The sequence below is a fragment of the Melitaea cinxia genome, chromosome 1 (assembly GCF_905220565.1).
Source record: "Melitaea cinxia chromosome 1, ilMelCinx1.1, whole genome shotgun sequence".
NCBI classification, from domain to species: domain Eukaryota; kingdom Metazoa; phylum Arthropoda; class Insecta; order Lepidoptera; family Nymphalidae; genus Melitaea; species Melitaea cinxia.
In genome coordinates, this window is record NC_059394.1 from 11,021,381 (window position 1) to 11,040,918 (window position 19,538).

Sequence of the window (19,538 nt, forward strand, 5' to 3'; positions counted from 1 at the left end):
TTAGGATATCTCCTTACTAACAAAAAAAAAAAGAATTATCAAAATCGGTTTATAAACGACGAAGTCATCCCCGAACATACATAAAATATATATACTCCCTACGTTGTATTACTTGTCAATGTAATTGAAGTCGGTTTTGCTTCAAATTAGAGGTAAATCCTCCTCCTCAAGTAAATCAATATATAACTTTTGTAATACACGACGTTTTCCTTTCGTAGACAGCACTTGACCGATTTCGAGCTCACATCTAAACTCCGCTACGCATCTCCTCTCCACTTTGGTGGAAAAGCCTGCTTAGCTCGCAGTACATCTCTTGTCTCCGCTTTGGTGGAAACCTTACTTAAGGTTGCAGTGTGTTTGTGACATTAAGGTTCCAGACATTAAGGTTGCTTGTAATTTTTATTGCTTTACTCACCTGAGCGGCCACGTGGCTAAGAGGTAAGAAGGAAACAAGGCAGTCGTAGGTGGGCCTTAAATCGCCGACTCTTTCTGAAATTGCGAATGCGTCCCACGTGAGGTTGTCGTGACTAAGCATCACAGCCTTAGGTTGTCCCACGGTCCCAGACTGGAAATTACATTTAAATAATATAATTAGGTTATGGAATTACATTTAAATAATATAGTTAGGTTTAGGATGCCGCGTTGGCGCAACGGTTACAGCTATGGATTGTACCTGTTGCGTTGGCGGTTGCGGATTCGATCCCCGCACATGACAAACATTTGTATTGGCCATACAGGTGTTTGCCGTGGTCTGGGTGTTTGTACAGTCCTTGTGGGTCTCCCCACCGTGCCTCGGAGAGCACGTTAAGCCGTCGGTCCCGGTTGTTATCATGTACACCTGATAGCGATCGTTACTAGTAGTAGGGAATATATCCGCCAACCCGCATAGTAGCAGCGTGGTGGATTAAGCTCTGATCCTTCTCCTACATGGGGAAAGAGGCCTATGCCCAGTAGCGGAATATTACAGGCTGAAGCGTAATATAATTAGGTATATTAACAGTTCATAAAAATAATTAAATAATTATTCTATAACGACGCGTTGGTGCAGCGGTCAGACGACGCGTTGGTGGCAGTCGTGGGTTCGAACCTCGCTCACTACAGACATTTGTATTGGCCATATAGATGTTTGTCGAGGTTTGGGCGTTTGTGTTTGTGTATATTGTATGTTTCCGGACCCCCGACACAAGAAAATTTTACGGTGACCGTTGAGTAGGTATGAAGCGTTTATTTTAAGCGTCATTATGTGTGCTAACACATAATATGTAGAATGAATAATAAATAATAATAAATAATTTCAGTTTACAAATTTATTTTTATGCTAATTTTTGTCTGTGTAAGGCAGCAAAAACTCATTCCTCCCGTGACTGTAAAGTGTGTAGCTGTAAAGTATCCGAAATGTCGGACATTTGAAAAACTTAATAAACCGCTATAAAATCCGAAAAAGTTATATCGAAAGGAGTTTTTTCAGGAGGTTTTTTTTCAAAGTAATTATCGAAAGGAGTTTTTTCACGCTTTGATTTTTATCATTTTTATATAAATAGATTTTTTTTTATACAAATGCAAGACCTGAAAATGGATGATTTAACTTTTATAAGGGAATTAAAAACGTATATGATTTGTATATGATATACCTACACTTAAATGCGCAATTCATTACAACAGTCTATCAGCGATTTATCTTTAAACTATAATTTTAGGTACATATTTGATTCAGTAACGTTGAATTTCAGATAAATTTATCTTATAATGGCTTTAGAACTTAGTCATGTCAATTATAATTAAAATTACGGTTATAGACGATATTTGACGCGATATGGAAAAAAAACCGTAACATTGATATCTAAAATTCTTTTAATAATATTTTTGTAAATTTTATTCATGGTTGCTAAAGTCCTTCATAAACTCATAATTAAATATTAATATTTAATATTACAATATTAATAATTAAAAAAACAATTTTACAAAAAAAAAATATTATCTGGATTTCGCATAATTGTTATTCTAAAATTCCTTGAGAGACTGGACTTTATACATTAAAGAAGTTGAATGTGTAGGTATTAAATTAGCAAATATGCATTATGTATGAATGACGCAAAAAAATGAATACTAAAAATTAATTTAAAGAGATGAATTAAAACAAAAACATTTAAGTATATAGTAACTTGCATAGATTAATGAAAAATGTGACTATTGATAAAATGAAAAAATGTCAATACAATATACATATAGTTTTAATTTAAACAACACATTACGTTTTTACCTGTGCTTGACCTAAAATTTTATTTCAATTTAATTTATAGGGTATTCTTAATATAATACGACAATTACAAGTCATTCAAATCATCATTTGTTTGATGTGTATTAGGTACGTTTCAAGTGTAAAATACTTTATCAGAATACTGTCATACATACTTATCTAACTTAGAACCGCATCATGCGATGAAGTGAAATCAGTTTAATTAAATTGATTTTACGATAACAGGACTTTTTTTTAAATCACTTTAATCAATTATTATATTTACGACAGTTATACTTAGTAAAAAATTATATATATGTATAAGTATGTACTGTATACTAAACGTCGTTTTATTTTAATTCTATTTCGGAACGTTGAATAGACTTGTATTGAAAATAAAAATAGTACCTATCCTCTAAGACTTTCTACTAAAAGAAGACTAATTAATTTTTTGCTTTAATTGTCTACATTTACATGTCTGTTTTTCTTAAGTTTTATAATTGTTATTTAAAATATGTGAATTAATACACTGCATGTGGTGTTTTCTCATATATGTTCAAAAGTTTGTTATACTAGCGTGTACTTACAGTATAAACTAGAGTGCAACATTCGTTGACAGCAATCGATTTTAGCACGTTGTCGAGCTGCGTGTCCGGCTCTTTAGCGCCCATTTCCATAACTTGCCCCCACTGGAAATTTAATTAAAATTGTACTTAACTAAAACGATAAAGGAAAGTTACAATTTCATATGTATACAGTGCCGTAGGGTGGTTTTTTGCCGACCGGGCAGTTTTGATTATGTTCATTAACCGACTTCAATTAATGAGGAGGTTCTTAATTCTTCCGGTACCCCCAAAGTACGCCACTGTGTAGATATTATAATGAACGAAAATATTGTAAATGTGTTCATTTAAATATGTCAATAGCGTTAAAAGCTAAAAAGGCTTTGAGCGCCCACGATACGATAAGAGTAAAATGCGTTAAGCTATTTAATACTTACAATAGTCTTTGAAATTAAAATAACCATCTTTTATGTCCTGGTGACTTATTCAATGCAGTTGTATGTATATATAAATAAATAACGAGTATATATAATATGAATCTCAAAAACGGCTAAAACGATTTTCATGAAATTTAGTATGCATATTTAGGTGGCGATACATCGATCTAGCTAGGATTCATTTTTAAAAAATTTCGTTTTAACCGTGTTATGAGGCACTGAAAAAATGGCTACAATATCATTAGAATACGAAGCTAAATTTCGCCACGCTCTATCTTAATATATATATAAATTACGCGTCACCTTGTTTGTCCGCGATGGACTCCTGAACTACTTAACCGATTTTAATCAAATTTGCACACTGTGTGCAGTTTGATCCAAATTGAAAGATATGCTAAATTTTATTTTGGTATATGCAATTATTATACTTAAGAAAAAAAAGGCGATACGAAGTTCGCTAGGACAGCTACTAAGCTATAATATATGGGAAATCGGGCGGCCCCGAAACAAGATGAACATGGTTCAAATCTCCAGATCGAATATTTTCCCCCACTTTTTTTTAAATTGCACTCGTGAATTTGTATTTTCAAAAAACACGATTTACAAAAAAACCAAGCTAAGTTAGGTTATCCAGGTACTTTATATTTATATATATTGCATGTGTTGTTTTCCTCAGTCGTGCGCATTGACCGTGAATGACAATCTTGACTTTGACTTTATCAAATTGGCACGTGCAACAACCAATTAGGCATGTTAAACTCGAAGAATAGTATTAAGCTAATCGCCACTTTAATTTTAATAAGGTAAGAAATTTATTATGTAATTACACTCTCATATTACATGATATTGAATATATCATATTTTAACTCACGCTATATACTCCAGGTATAGAAGTGTCCACCTGTCCCTCCCATTGAATTATCGCTTTTAGGTGCTTCAAGCGACTTTGTATCGACAATATTTTATCTAACTGCTTCTTGTCCTGCACGACGCAGATGTTCGCGCGAGATGTTTCCAAACAGTGGAAACATGCTTCCGCGGAATTTGTTGTGTAAATACCAGCAGCATAGCCTCTGTAAAAGGTTACCTTAAGTACTTCCTGTCCATTTTACATCCTATCCATGCTTCCGTGTATTACAGATAGACACACAGATAAACTTGCAGATAAAAGATAAAAAAGCACTGACATTTTGTTGTCTCATATTATTTTGCTGGGTGTACCGATTTTAACGATTATTTGTTATTTGAAATGAAAGCTTGTTTTTTTTTATATCACTAGGTCGGCAAACAAGCGTACGGCTCGCCTGATGGTAAGAGATTACCGTAACTTATAGACGCCTGCAACACCAGAAGCATCGCAAGCGCGTTGCCGACCCAATCCCCAATCCCCCCAGGAGCTCTGGTCACCTTACTCACCAACAGGAACACAATACTGCTTGAAAACAGTATTATTTAGCTGTGATTTTCTGTAAGGTCGAGATACTACCCTAGTCAAATGTTTTGTGGTCCCATTTAAATTTAACCGTGATCTGAGTACTTTATTATAGCAAGCAAACATAACTTTATTATACGATATAAGAAAATTTTAGCTTATACTCGTACAATTAGGCAAAGTTGTCATCCAATTGTTTGGTACACACAATTTTTACGGCCATACAAATGGCCGCAAAAATTAAAAGTCATTTTCCGATGTTTAGGTAAGTTTTAATAATAAAAATAATAACCATTTATTTCAGACATCATTCCATATTTTTGTTAGTTATATGTTTTTCTTAAGCTATAGTAGTTTCAATAATTGTAATAAATAATATTGAATAAAAAAATTAATAAATTGGGGTAATTAGTTTTTAAAGCCATGGGATAAGAATAGGATTCTCTAATTTTCTTTTTCTTTATATTTTAAACTAGCGACCTGCTCCGGCTTCGCACGGGTGCAATGCTGATACTAAATACACTACAGAATGTCTTTATTTATAGTATGAAGCTAGCTTATAGTATGGTTATTAACATAATAACAACATTCAAATATGCGTCGTTAGATTACGCGTTGTTACAGAATGCGTGGAAGAAATAAAGGTTCACTGCTCGTTCCCCGTAGGTATAGCGTGACAATATGTAGCCTATATGTTGACCCGACTTCTTAATAATATTCGTGCCAAATTTGAAGTAAATCCATGCAGTACTTTTTGAGTTTATCCCGGACATACGTAAAGACAAACAGACAACTAGACAAACAGACAACTAGACAAACAGACAACTAGACAACTAGACAAACTCTAAAATAAATAAATAAAATTCTAAAAACTATATTTTTGGCTTAGGTATCGATTGTAGATCACACCCCAAGTATTCTTTTCAAAAAATATTCAATGTACAATGACTTTCCTACCATTTTATTATATGTATAGATTCATTAATATCCTGGATTCAACCAAATTATGATAACACTTATAAACAATGAATTTATTTCTATTTCGATTTCGAAAATTATTGGTATATAGTAAATAAACATGTAAACAAAAAATATACCGCTCTTCTTTCGATGATATTATTTTTACTTAATATTTGTAAATTTCAAAAATATCCAATCGGTTTGTTACAGCGGAGAAGCTGTCTTGTCTTTTAAGTAATTTCAAAATTATTAATGTTATAATAATTGTCAACTTTATAAGAAATTACCTTAGGTACTTCATCTGAAGCACCCTTAAAGAAATAATTTATGTGAAACTGTAACTATACCATACTATAGATGTCAATGAACTCTATGTTTATCACTGTGAAACCACACGCGTTTACAAATTTTGTATTCCACTTTATCATTCATTCTTTATCTTTATCAGTCATATCTCCCTAAGCAGATTTCGTAAATCTAAGAGTAAAATTAAGTGATTTTTATTTATTTAATCGTACTCCACCATTTCAGCCTATCGCAGCCCACTGCTCGACATAGGTCTCCACAAGTTTGCGCCAAAAATGGCGAAAACTCATGTGTGTTGCTTATTGTAACCACGCTGGGCAGGTGGGTTGGTGACCGCAGGGCTGACTTTGTCGCACCGAAGACGCTGCTGCCCGTCTTCGGCCTGTGTATTTCAAAGCCAGCAAATGGATGGTTATCCTGCCATCGGTAGGGTTTATAAGTTCCGTGGTAGTGGACATTTCCACTTATCCCCATATTCCCGTTATCCCTTAGGCGCATCTTACGATACCCACGGTAAGAGTGGGGGTGGCTGTATTTTTTACAGCCGTAGCCAGTAGCCACACAGCTTTATCGTACTCACCCAGCATGTATTACGGCAAGATCTGCAACGAACCATTCTTCCGAATTAAAACCCAAAATGCATACGGAGTGATGTCTTTCTAGTCCTAATTTGAGAAAACCTTTTGCCATAGTACGAACGCGTTCTTGATATTGTCTGAAAATAAAATTTAAGGTAAATTGCAAATATTTTTATAAAAGATAGAACAGACCTAGGATGGTGATTGCACGAATCATGCTCGCAATCATGAAAAACAATAAATTAGGTTACAAATCTATAAGTTCTAACGATATTGTGGCTAAAGATAGGTTGCAATATAATGTTGTCGATGAGAATCTGTCGCCGCTGAAAACCCTACATTGTGCGTGGAAAAAAACAGACTGCTTTTGCCAAAATAAAGTTATTTTAATTTTGTGATGTTCCAGTAAAATTAATGATACCTATAATGCAAATGTGCCAATTAGCTTTTTAATGAACAAGTACACATATTCTAAAATTTTATTGCAGTAAGTTTAAGTAAAAGTAAAAAGGATTATTCACAACAAATGTAAATATACCTAACATGTCTTTTATTTACCAATTTTCTTTTGTAAATTACTATTTAAATTCAAATAAATTCAAGTGATATGAAAATTCAAGTTATATCGCAAAAACAATAAGCGATTTTTGTTAAGAAAAATTTGATGCAGTAAAGAATCCCCGCTGAAAATTCCAAATACAAAACGATATCTGATCCAGATAGGCTATCTAACGAATCCAGATAAAAATTGTATGAAAACTTTGGAATCCCTGTTTCAAACACACAATAGTTTACAATAACTTCCCATACAAATCATTGTTTTTTATTTGGAATTTTCAGCAGGGATTATTAAGTGACATTTAACTTCTTAACCCGTGAATTACTATTTAAAAATCTCATTTGAAAAAATTGCTAACAAGAACGCTTATATACTGGTCGATTATGCGTAACAACAATAAATAAATGGTAACAAATCAAGCTATACGTGCAAGTGGTGAAACATATCTTATAATGTTATTTTATTGGCATTTAATACAATAGGTATTGCTGGATATGAGCCCCTACTCATATGGCGTGCATTGTTATACGAAATAAATCTCTTACGCCGAGTTGCACGAAAAGAAATTAAAATTTAAGTAGTGATTAAACTAATTTAATCGCAAGAACTGTATGAAATTCTTGTGATTAAATTAGTTTAATCTCTACTTAAATTTTAATTTTGTTTCGTGCAACTCGGCGTTAGTCTTGTTTCATCAGTAAAAATATATTGTCTTGAAGTTATAAATTAAAACTCACTTATATGTAGTTTTATGCCATTTTCCGTCTTTTTTGGTTGCTAGAGCAGTGGCGTCAGGGTACCTAGCGACAGTTCTGTTTAAAAGGCCAGGTACTGAAATAGGGGGCTCTGCAGCGGTCCCTCGCGACCCCATCCGAAGTTTGACGTGTCCTCCAGGCAAACAGCATATGTAACTGTCTGCCGGTATGATCTGGTCGGGTCCTAGTATGAAATTATTATTTATGTTAGATTGGGTTTAAGAATCTTAAATTTACATGGATACTTACGTACAATTCGTTCAAATCTTAGATTAATTGATTGATTAATTCAGCTTGTATATCTTTCTCTCTGTAGAAGAAAGGAATATTTTTCCACGAGTGACGATTGCTATGAGCTCTATGATAAGGCCATTAATTACGTGAGCAATTTTTCGATCAGTTTAGACCCCTGTCCACCCTTATGTGAGGTTGACGCCGAATATAATATAGATTGACGGGAAATAATAAACTGTTCAGGTATACTTATAGTTAATTTATTTAAATTAAATAAAATTCAAAGCAAAAACTAAATGATTTTAATAGCCATCAGATTTGTTTTAGTGGGCAAAATGAACACTCAAAACATTTTATTTTTAATATCTGTAATATTTTATATTTTTTTGAAATTTATGTGAGATTTTCGACTATCCCTCGGTTTAAATGAGATTTGGTGAAATTTCATGGGACCCCTCCGCCCGGCTGAGCTCACGCAATTAATGGATGTCCCCTAACAACCAGAAAGAAAAACAAGGAAATTTAAATATTGAAAATATAAAATATAACTACTTTTAGCAATGAGGGTGCTACAACAAATTACAATCGATGAGTAAAACCTGTAGTATTTTCTAATGTTTACGCGAATTTCACTCGTTATTGTGAAACAAATTTTCCGGATTTTATCACGGTTTATTAGGTTTTTTACATGTCCGACGTTTCGGATACTTTCCAGGAACAATGGTCACGGGAGGACCTGTAGTATTATTATATGCTTTTGTTCTTTACTAAAACGTGTAACGGTTTAAGATATAATATTTTTTTTATACAAAAATGATTTATTGTTTATACATATTTAACATGTGATATGGACTTAAGGTTTACTTTGTACTCTTACGATTTATCTACTTCAAATAGCAATTTGTCTACTTACGAAACCTAATACGCTATATGTATGTATATGCCTTTATAACTATTAATATACATAGACATATAATTTTACTACAAATACGGAATAACACAGTATGATTTTTTTTATTCTTTAGTTCAGATAATTTAAATATTATGCTTAAGTACTTAAAAAATAATACACTGAATATAATATATTGAACATATTTACATAGCGTGGAACATGTAGGATTATCGATCAACCTTATTGTTACCGAAACTCGATAAATAGTAAAAATATTTCTTATTATTACACTCACACACACACACTTTAGTCTAAGGCAGTCCACTGCTGGACATAGGCCTCCAAAAGGTCGCGCCAAAAATGGCGTGAACTCATGTGATTTGCTCATAGTCACCACGCTGGGCAGGCGGGTCGGTGACCACAGGGCACTATTAATAAAATAGAAAAATTCTAATTACCGTTTAAATATTTTTGTTGATCAGTTCCATTGGGGACTTGCATGTTGATGAGTTTTACAATTTTTTCTCCGTTTTCAACAATTTCGACGATCCCTGAAAAAGTACCTTTTGTAAATGATGTGTATTATCACTAATTTTATACTTTATTATCTGATTTTCTCCTACTTATGCAATGATTATCAGAACAAATGATCGTTTTCGACCTCCAGCACCACTTTGTCGTTGTGATACTGAGTATTAAAAGATAACAAATTATTTATTAAATAATGACATATTTATAAAAGACAAAACACTTAAGAGTGATTCTAGAAATATAAGTGTAATTTATGTTTATAAATAATACATAGTGTTTGTAACAAAATGTTTTATATCTACCTGCCACGATGGATTTATTTATTGTTTTATGTTGCTAACCTATATGTGATACTTATAAATACTATAACCCATATGTACAGAACGAAACAAGCCGTTTAAATATACTTATTTAGTTATGCCTTTTCCGATTTAATTTTTTTTTTATCTTTTTTATTGGAAAATTCCTGCTTGTTAAAGAAGGTTCTGTGGTATAAAATATTACGCAAGATTAGTAAAACTGCAATTTTATAAATCGTTTAGGATAATTTAGGTGGAAGCTTTTAAGTATTTTAAAAATACTAGTTATGACATGAAAAAGGAAATCACAAAGTATGAAAGACCTTTTCATATAGCGTTGTAGACACTAATAATTGTTTTTGAAACGTAGGCACCTAACGTTGTACATCTCTGATGTAATAAAAATATTTAAATGTAATTAAAAATATTTAAACATAATTACAGAGTGACCTCAGTGTTGAACAACATAATTAATTGCTTAATTGTGTTTATTCAAAGTCACCGTGTGGTAGCAAGTATTATTTTATTAAAAAATGAATAAGAATTTACTTTGAGAATGATAAGAATTGTAATCTTCCCACGGTAATAAAATCTACTCATTGTTTTTCTTGTTGTCATTGACTTGAATTACAAGTTTAAGTACAGCTGAGGCTCTGATACTAATGCTAATTCCTTGTTATATCATATCTATACATTTAACAAAAATTTGAAATTCGTGTATCAGACAAGACAACACAATAAAGAATTATATGAAGAAATTGTTGCCGATAGCTAAATTACTTAATTTTATAAATAGATGTAATTTTTAAAAATGTATGTTCGTATGTGTTCGTATGCAATATATGTTTCAGAAGCATCGCAAGCGCGATGCCGACACTCCCTCGGAGGTCTGGTTACCTCACTCATCACAGGAACACAACATTACTTGAGAGCAGTATTAGTTAGCTGTGAATTTCGAAAACTACTGAAGTAACTACAAAAATTGTCTCATCGGTAGAAAGCCACATTATTCCTGAATGTCTATTCGATATTTTGTTTCTGTAGTAGATAGATACTAATAAGTTTTCAGTCACCAAGAATACATGCTAAACAAGTTAAAAAAAAGTAACACAGCGCCGCTTCATTCGTCTAACGTTAACGTAATTAATAAAATTAAAAAATAAAATCAAATAATTAATCTTCACATCTATACCTATAAATAAATAAAATTGGAGTAGGTATCTGTTTGTAGTATTAAAATAACCGCTTTTTACTAAATGCATTTGGATGGATACACGGTACATATACCAAAATAACAGTTTTGTATAATTTTTACTGTCTGTCTGTCTGTTTATTCCGGCTAATCTCTAAAACGGCTGGACCGATTTTTACGGGACTTTCACTGGCAGATAGCTGATGTAATAACGAGTAACTTAGGCCACTTTTATTTTACATTTTTTTAAATTTTATATCTCTGCGAACTAAACAATAACTATTTTGTTAAATTCCACGCGGACGAAGTCGCGGGCACAGCTAGTAATACAATATATTACAAAAATGTTAGTTTTTACTAGATCTTAAAAAAGTGACACTATATATCTAGTTACCTACACTATCTCTAGTAAGTAATGTTCAAATTTATAATTGTTTGCTCGGAAACGAAAAAAAAAACCGACTTCAATTACATCGACAAGTAATACAATGTAGATCGACGAAAAAATAGTCAAGCAACTACGCGTTATCAAAGATTACTCAAAAAGTACTTATCATATCTCAATAAAATTTATATGTGACCACATGATAAACACCAGCTTTCGATTAAATTAAAAATTATCAAAATCGGTACACCCAGTAAAAAGTTATTGCGGATTTTCGAGGGTTTCCCTCGATTTCTCTGGGATCCCATCATCAGATCCTGGTTTCCTTATCATGGTACCAAACTAGGGATATACTCTTTCCAACAAAAAAAGAATTATCAAAATCGGTACATCCAGTAGAAAGTTATGCGGTATAATACCACGTAGGTCGACGAAAAAAGCGTCAAGTAAAAACGCATTATTAGATATAACTCGAAAAGTAGTTGTTAGATCTCAAATAAATTTAAATGGGACCAATTGGCACACACCACCTTTCGATTAAAACAAAATTTGTCGAAATCGGTCTACCCGGTCAAAAGTTCTGATGTAACATACATTAAAAAAAAAATACAGTCGAATTGAGAACCTCCTCTTTTTTTGGAAGTCGGTTAAAAAATAGTCAAGCAACTACGCATTATCAAAGATTACTCAAAAAGTAGTTATCAGAACTCGATAAAATTTATATGTTACCACATGATAAACATCAGCTTTCGATTAAATTAAAAATTATCAAAATCGGTACACCCAGTAAAAAGTTATTACGGATTTTCGAGAGTTTCCCTCGATTTCTCTGGGATCCCATCATCAGATCCTGGTTTCCTTATCACGGTCTCAAACTAGGGATATCCCCTTTTTAACAAAAAAAGAATTATCAAAATCGGTACATCCAGTAGAAAGTTATGCAGTATAATACAACGTAGGTCGACGAAAAAAGCGTCAAGTAAAAACGCATTATTAGATATAACTCGAAAAGTAGTTGTTAGATCTCAAATAAATTTAAATGGGACCAATTGGCACACACCACCTTTCGATTAAAAGAAAATTTGTCGAAATCGGTCTACCCGGTCAAAAGTTCTGATGTAACATACATAAAAAAAAATAAAAAAAATAAAAAAAAAATAAATACAGTCGAATTGAGAACCTCCTCCTTTTTTGGAAGTCGGTTAAAAACACAGTAAAGGAAAAAAAATAACAACATTTACATGTAATTATTAGTAGGTAATACTGTCATTGTGTGAATGTCATATGTGTGAATAATTTTAACATAATTGTAAATTTAATGTCCGAATAAAGGCTTTTTATTTTTATTATATTTATTATAATACTGTCATTATCATAAAAGTACCTGGGTGACCGAGCTCAGCTCGGTATTTTCAGTAATTCGTGAAGGATTAGTTTAAGAGAAGAGAAGATTTAGTAGAAGAGAGAGTTAAAATGATTCGCTGTCGGTTTGGGTAAGTCTTTTTTAACCGACTACAAAAAAGGAGGAGGTTACTCAATACGACCGTATATATATAAATTATTTTTTATGTGTGTTCAGGGATAACTTCATCGTTTATGAAAAGATTTTGATAATTCTTTTTTTTTGTCGAAAAGGAGATATCCCTGGTGTGGTAGCATGATAAGGAAACCAGCGAGCTATTACAACTTTATTCATCATTACAGCCTATACAGTCCACTGCTGGACATAGGCCTCCACAAGTTTACGCCAAAAATAACGTGAACTCATGTGTTTTGCCCGTAGTCACCACGCTGGGCAGGCGGGTTGGTGACCGCAGTACTGGCTTTGTCGCACCGAAGACGCTGCTGCCCGTCTTTGGCCTGTGTATTTCAAAGCCAGCAGTTGGATGGTTATCCCGCCATCGGTCGGTTTCTTAAGTTCCAAGGTGGTTGTGGAACCTTGTTATCCCTTAGTCGCCTCTTACGACACCCACGGGAAGAGAGGGGGTGGCTAAATTCTTTAGTGCCGTAGCCACACAGCACAACTTTATTGACAGTTGCGAAATTTACCTTCGTATTCTAACGATATTGTAGCTATTTTTTGACTCCCTAAAAACAGGGATAATACGACATTTTCTAAAAATGAATCCTAGCTAGATGGATTTATCTCCCCCGAAACCTCCTATATACTAAATTTTATGAAAATCGTTGGAGCCGTTTCCGAGGTTCAGATTATATATATATATATACATATACAAGAATTGCTCGCTTAATAGTATAAGATAAGATATATCAATATTTAATGTGACGTTAGTTTTCTGTATTGCGATGTCAAGATTTGCTGATGCAGAAAAATGCAGATTTGCGATAAGAAGTTTTACTATCCATAAATAACAAAATCTCTACTTTATATTTATTAACATACTTTGTGGTTACTGTGCTTTTTCAATTCCTCGCCAATAAACTTTGACAATAGGCTTTTAACTTCTAAGATTATAGCGTTCAAAGAGCATACATATATTATAGTATTATTTTATTATATTTGTAAAGATAAAATGTGCGTTTGCACAGCGTTTAAGTTTATACTATAATATTATTGTAACCGCCTTGTGATATTAGATAGCCTCCTAACCTTAGTTATTAGATTATCAAACTTTTTTATTTAACATATAAATTTAAAGAAATAAGCTTAAAATATAAGTGTACCACATAGTGTCGTTCTATGTTGTATCTTTGATCATAATAAACACATGTAAAAAAAAAGTACAAAACATATTCGGAATCGCATATCCTTTAAATATAATACACTGCGTATTTTAAAGTTCGAGCAAATATCGCCGAAACACGCATTTCTGGTATAGAAACTCTTTGATTTTTAACTTTGTTTCGTTCAAAATTTCGTAGCTAAAAAAATGTAATATTTCCCGGTTAGTTGGTTGTAACTTTTTGAAAAGGATGGTTACTCATACTTACAAACAATTACAAGGGCCATGGTCACTGGTGCACAAAGGGCTAACTCAACTTAAAATTACTTCAAAAAAACAAAATAAATATCTCCTTTTACATATGAATCGTAAATACTGGTACTGCAATACGTTTAATTTGTTTTTAATTTTTACAGAAAGATATTTTTTTACTGTTTTTCGTCTACTTACCTACGTTGTATTACTTGTCAATGCAGCTGAAGGAGATTTTTTTCGTTTGCGAGCAAACACAATAATTAATGAACGGTTACTCAATGCTTTAAGCATTAGCGTGACCATAATATTAGTCTCTTATCATTACACAAATTAAAACTCTATAACTATATAGTACAGTAGAAACAGAATATTTTAATTGTGAATACTTAGTGTCTCTCTGTTAGTAGTCTTAGCCTTGTATCTTTTTATGATAAACTAGCTGACTCGGCAAACGTTGTCTTGCCGCTAAACGCTATTTAAAAATAGGAGTTGGTGGTAGAAGGGTAAAAATTTAGGGTTGTATGCATTTTTCAACGCCAAATCATAATAAAATAAAGAATAAATAGTTTACCTAGTTGTTCGATTCTCAGACCTACCCAATATGCAAACAAAATTTCATGAGAATCGGCCAAGCCGTTTCGGAAGAGTTTAACTACAAACACCGCGACACGAGATTTTTATATATTAGATTTACAAACAGTTGTTGAGATCACAAAGACAATGAGATTTGTCGGATTAGTAAGTGAAGTGTGGATTTATATGGATTTGTCTGAAGCCATGAGTTTAAATGTTATGACATAAAACTTTATCAAAAGTATCTGAGATATTTGAAAGATAGCAGAGATAAGTTGTACGTTTTTGTAGTAGTTCTCGATATTAAAATCTTCCTCTTAGTTCCTTGTTAATGTTTTGCAAATGATTGACATTATTTTGTCAGCTGCGGTTACGCTATGATTAAATACATAAAGAACAGTGATTTCTGGGGTAATGTCTTAGTGATGGAGGTAATAAAGCTAAATAATTAACGGTACCTATCTGTACAACATTATTAGATGTTGTTTGTTTAAGCTCAATCTTCAATCGTATAGGTATTAAAAATTTGTAGCGGTACAGAAGGTCGCTGAATAAAGATTTATTAAAAGATTAAGGATAGATCTAAGTACGTATATTTTTTTATTATTATTAAAATACTAGTTTTTACGGCTTCGTCCGCAAGTTTTCGCACGTTATTCCAATAACGATAACTTTTGATAGAGGAAAACCAAAACAGAAACTAAAGGTTATATTTTTTTCGATTAAGGATGACGTGCACGTCGAAAGGTTTCTTTACATTGCTGGTTTGTTGAAAACCAAACACTGTAATCCAATGAAATATCTCCTTTCTTAGAGAAAAACTATGAATGAAATCTACGGTTTCATGCTTCTATTTTTTTATGCGCACTCCTTTTGACTGTTTACCGATTACCGCTCGGGATCCACAAGTTCACGCCAAACATGGCGTTAACTTATGTGTTTTGTCCATAGTCACCACGCTGGGCAGGCGGGTTGGTGACCGCAGGGCTGGCTTTGTCGCACCGAAGACGCTGTTGCCCATCTTCACCTTGTGTATTTCAAAGCCAGCAGTTGGATGGTTATCCCGCCATCGGTCGGCTTTTTAAGTTCCAAGGTGGTAGTGAAACTGTGTTATCCCTTAGTCGTTTCTTACGACACCCACGTGAAGAGAGAGGGCCACGGGAAGAGAGGGGATGGATATATATATTTGTATTTAGAATCCATGTGGGGCTCCCCACCATGCCTTACAGCACGTAAGCTATCAGTCCCGGTTGATATCAAGATTAAGCTCCAATCCGTTTTCGAACATGGAAAAAGATGCCTATGCCGAGCAGTGGGACGTTACAGGCTGAATCATCATCATTATATCATACCAGAATCAGCAGGTATTTAATTGTATATTATACGCATATTTTTACAAAAAATACTTACGTCTTTATAAAGATAATTATATGTTTGTAAGCAGACAAAAAATAATAATTGTTTTAGGAATAGTAGCATAATTAAACTAGCAATTATTGTTTAAATAATATACGTATTCAATGTAAAGAAGTAACTTTGTTTTTATGATCGTTTTGTACGATAATACATTTCAGGAAAAAATATATATTATTTGTAACTCTTATTTACACTTCGCGAAGAGAATAATTATGTATGTTTTATATTGAACATAATATTTTTTATTAACTAAACATTAAACAAGTCAAAAAATAAGTTGTTTTTATTATGTACATACTTTTTAAAGGGGGTATTAAATAGGCTTTGTCGTTATTAAGTTTATCAATTATCCACCGAGCTTATCAACTGCCATAAAAGAATTATTATTAATCAATATTTTCCGATATTTAAATAACCTCGAGTAGTAAAAGAATTAAATTTAATATTTTAGAGATTAAGTATATATACTCTTTTCTTATAAAATAGCATGTCTCGAATGTGTGATTCGTCGTCGCTGATCGTAAACAATTAAAGTCAGATACATGAGGGGTCAGTAGAGAAGTAGAGATCTTTCGTAGCCTTAGGGCCTGTTTCACCAGTAGTGGATAAACTTTATCCTGAAAATAAGTTACGATTGAACAGCAGGAGGCAGAATAGGGCATAAGGTACTGTTTCACCTCAATTGATAAACTACAAATTCTACAGATGCAGTGAAATTCGATGATAAAAAAGAATAATACATCAATGGCTTTAGGTACCTGTTGGATATCGTCATCCGTCAAATAGCGTTATCCACAACTGGTGAAACAAGCCCTAAATCTATACCTACTAATATTATATAGCTAAAATGTTTGTTTGTTTGAGCGCGCTAATCACGGGAATATAGGCTCTAATTGAAAAATTATTCTAGTGTTCGATAGCTTTTTTACGTTTTACCGCAAAGTAACGCAGGTGAAACCGCGAGATAGCACAGCTAGTTCTAAATAAATATAGAACGGTCCAGACTCATGTGGGTCAAATTAAAAAAGGTGATATGTTTTACGAGTATAGGCTATAAAAATAATTTACTTTTATACTTTTAATGTAATAAAACATAATGTCGTACGAATACGTATTCTGGCTGGTGTCTTTTTAAAGGCTAAGATTAAAAGACTATAAATACACATTTATTTTCTAGTTAGGAAAAAAGTTTACGAGTATAATAGTACAAAACCAATTCCTTCATGTGTTGACCTACCTAAGGTGATACTTTTTAGCACGATGTGTCGGGCATATCTTGTGAATTGGTTTTGATAATATCACTATCGCACCTTCGAGAGTCATCACATACCACCACAATGTAAAAAACAATTAAAAAACTTACGTTTATAGAAAAAGAAATACATGACATAGGTGCACAACCATTTATTATATCAGGTGTAGTTTTTCATCGTAGTTTTTAAAGAAAACGTCTGCCTAATAATCATAACCGACTCTACTTGTATAATGTCTGTATTTGATACAAAAATGATTAATTATTTACTGATTACTTTTACAATATTCTTACTCTCTTTTACTATTCTTCATATACCTACATATAAATTACGCATCCCGTTGTTTGTTCGCGATGGACTCCTAAACTACTTAACCGATTTTAATCAAATTTGCACACTGTGTGCAGTTTGATCCAACTTGAAATTGTAATTACATATTATATTTAAGAAAAAAAAAATAAGGCGTTACGACGTTTGCCAGGTCAGCTAGTTTTATATAAAAACGATACCGTATAGATAATATTTAATGAATGCACTTTTTTCTACATAAAAATATTTAAACGAATTTTTTTTGTAATTGGTGTTATTTTTATGCGATAAGATTGATCATCATGAAAATTATCCTTGTTAATTTTGTGAGAACCAAAAAAAACTTAAAATGTAAAAAGTTGTATGTTAAGTTGTATATTAACATATATTTGTTTATAGATTACGTTACATAATATATACAAACAAGGCAAATGTGTAAATTTCGGCAAACCGGTCAGATAACGGGCATAACGGGTTTATCACAGGTATCGTTCGACACTGACTAACTAGTGACGTAAGAATCTAACCGCGTGCGCTTTGAACGACCAAAATAGTATGGAAAACATACAAATCAGTATTTACAGCGAAGTAAGTTTAATACCAGTCTAGCACCAGGGCACGAATTTTATTAGCACAATATTACAATCTGCCTTCAAAAAAAAAAAAAAAAACAAAACTGAATTGTATTTAAAAAAATCAGTCTGTGTTCATATAAATTTTAACGTTATGAATATCTATCATTAAAATTCTTAAATGTACACATCTTACATTGTATAGTAAATGCTATATTAATTTTAAAAAATGTAGGAAAACCATAAAACAACACGGACAAATAAGAAATACAAATATAAAAGAATAGAACCAATTGTTTCAGGAAAACCATCTTACCGGTATATTACTATTAGAAAACAACTATTTTCGAAGTAATTACTTCACTGGTTTTGCACTTTTCAAGTAATTATCATAATGAAGACGATACTTGTAAATTTAAAAAAATTATACAATTTTTAACTGAGTTCGGAAGTATAATACGAAAGAATACACATAGGAAAATTTAGATTACAAATTTACAACGACCGCGACGATACAAGTACGCCAGCCAACTGGCGACTTGCCCTACCTATCATCACACCACACGACGGTTTAAAGTTCACCACTGGCAGAGCTGTGCGTGAAGCCGTGAACAATTTCAAACATCTCTTCTATCTATTTTATTCTGCTTAATTTTTACACAACACTAGCAATATTTAATGGATTTGCATACCGTGATAGAGTCGTTTTTCGTCGTAGATAGACGACCGTACAGATGGCAAAGTGTTCGTTGTCTGCTCGTGTATGACTTGTTTTTCTCTCCCTAAAGCGCTGATAAAATACTGACTGGCTTTGGTTATCAGTGCGTGGTAATTGACGCATTATCTAAAAATTATCCAACGATGTAGTAAGTGCAAAATCTTATCTTTTAAATTTATTCATGCAATATAATGAGGTTGAGTTTTAAATCTATAAAAACGAAAATTAAGTACACCTGTACTTTTTAACCGACTTCCAAAAAAGGAGGAGGTTCTCAATTCGACTGTTTTTTTTTTTTATGTATGTTACATCAGAACTTTTGACCAGGTAGACCGATTTCGACAAAGTTTGTTTTAATTGAAAGGTGGTGTGTGCCAATTGGTCCCATTTAAATGTATT

General features: G+C 32.7%; 1 protein-coding gene across 1 annotated transcript in view; it reads right to left on the bottom strand.

Annotated features, from left to right (window-relative positions):
* The window catches only part of LOC123656802 (long-chain-fatty-acid--CoA ligase ACSBG2), a 29,452-nt gene extending 10,484 nt beyond the window's left edge, over nucleotides 1-18,968 (bottom strand). The window contains exons 1-7 of the mRNA XM_045592437.1: nucleotides 18,738-18,968; nucleotides 9,411-9,503; nucleotides 7,809-8,010; nucleotides 6,515-6,649; nucleotides 4,108-4,309; nucleotides 2,824-2,925; nucleotides 416-565 (exon numbers count right to left, since the gene is read on the bottom strand). Coding sequence (XP_045448393.1) covers nucleotides 416-565; nucleotides 2,824-2,925; nucleotides 4,108-4,309; nucleotides 6,515-6,649; nucleotides 7,809-8,010; nucleotides 9,411-9,453 — 834 coding nt within the window. The 5' untranslated portion in view covers nucleotides 9,454-9,503; nucleotides 18,738-18,968. The remainder of the gene's footprint in view (nucleotides 1-415; nucleotides 566-2,823; nucleotides 2,926-4,107; nucleotides 4,310-6,514; nucleotides 6,650-7,808; nucleotides 8,011-9,410; nucleotides 9,504-18,737) is intronic.
* Between the last annotated feature and the right edge of the window lie 570 nt (nucleotides 18,969-19,538).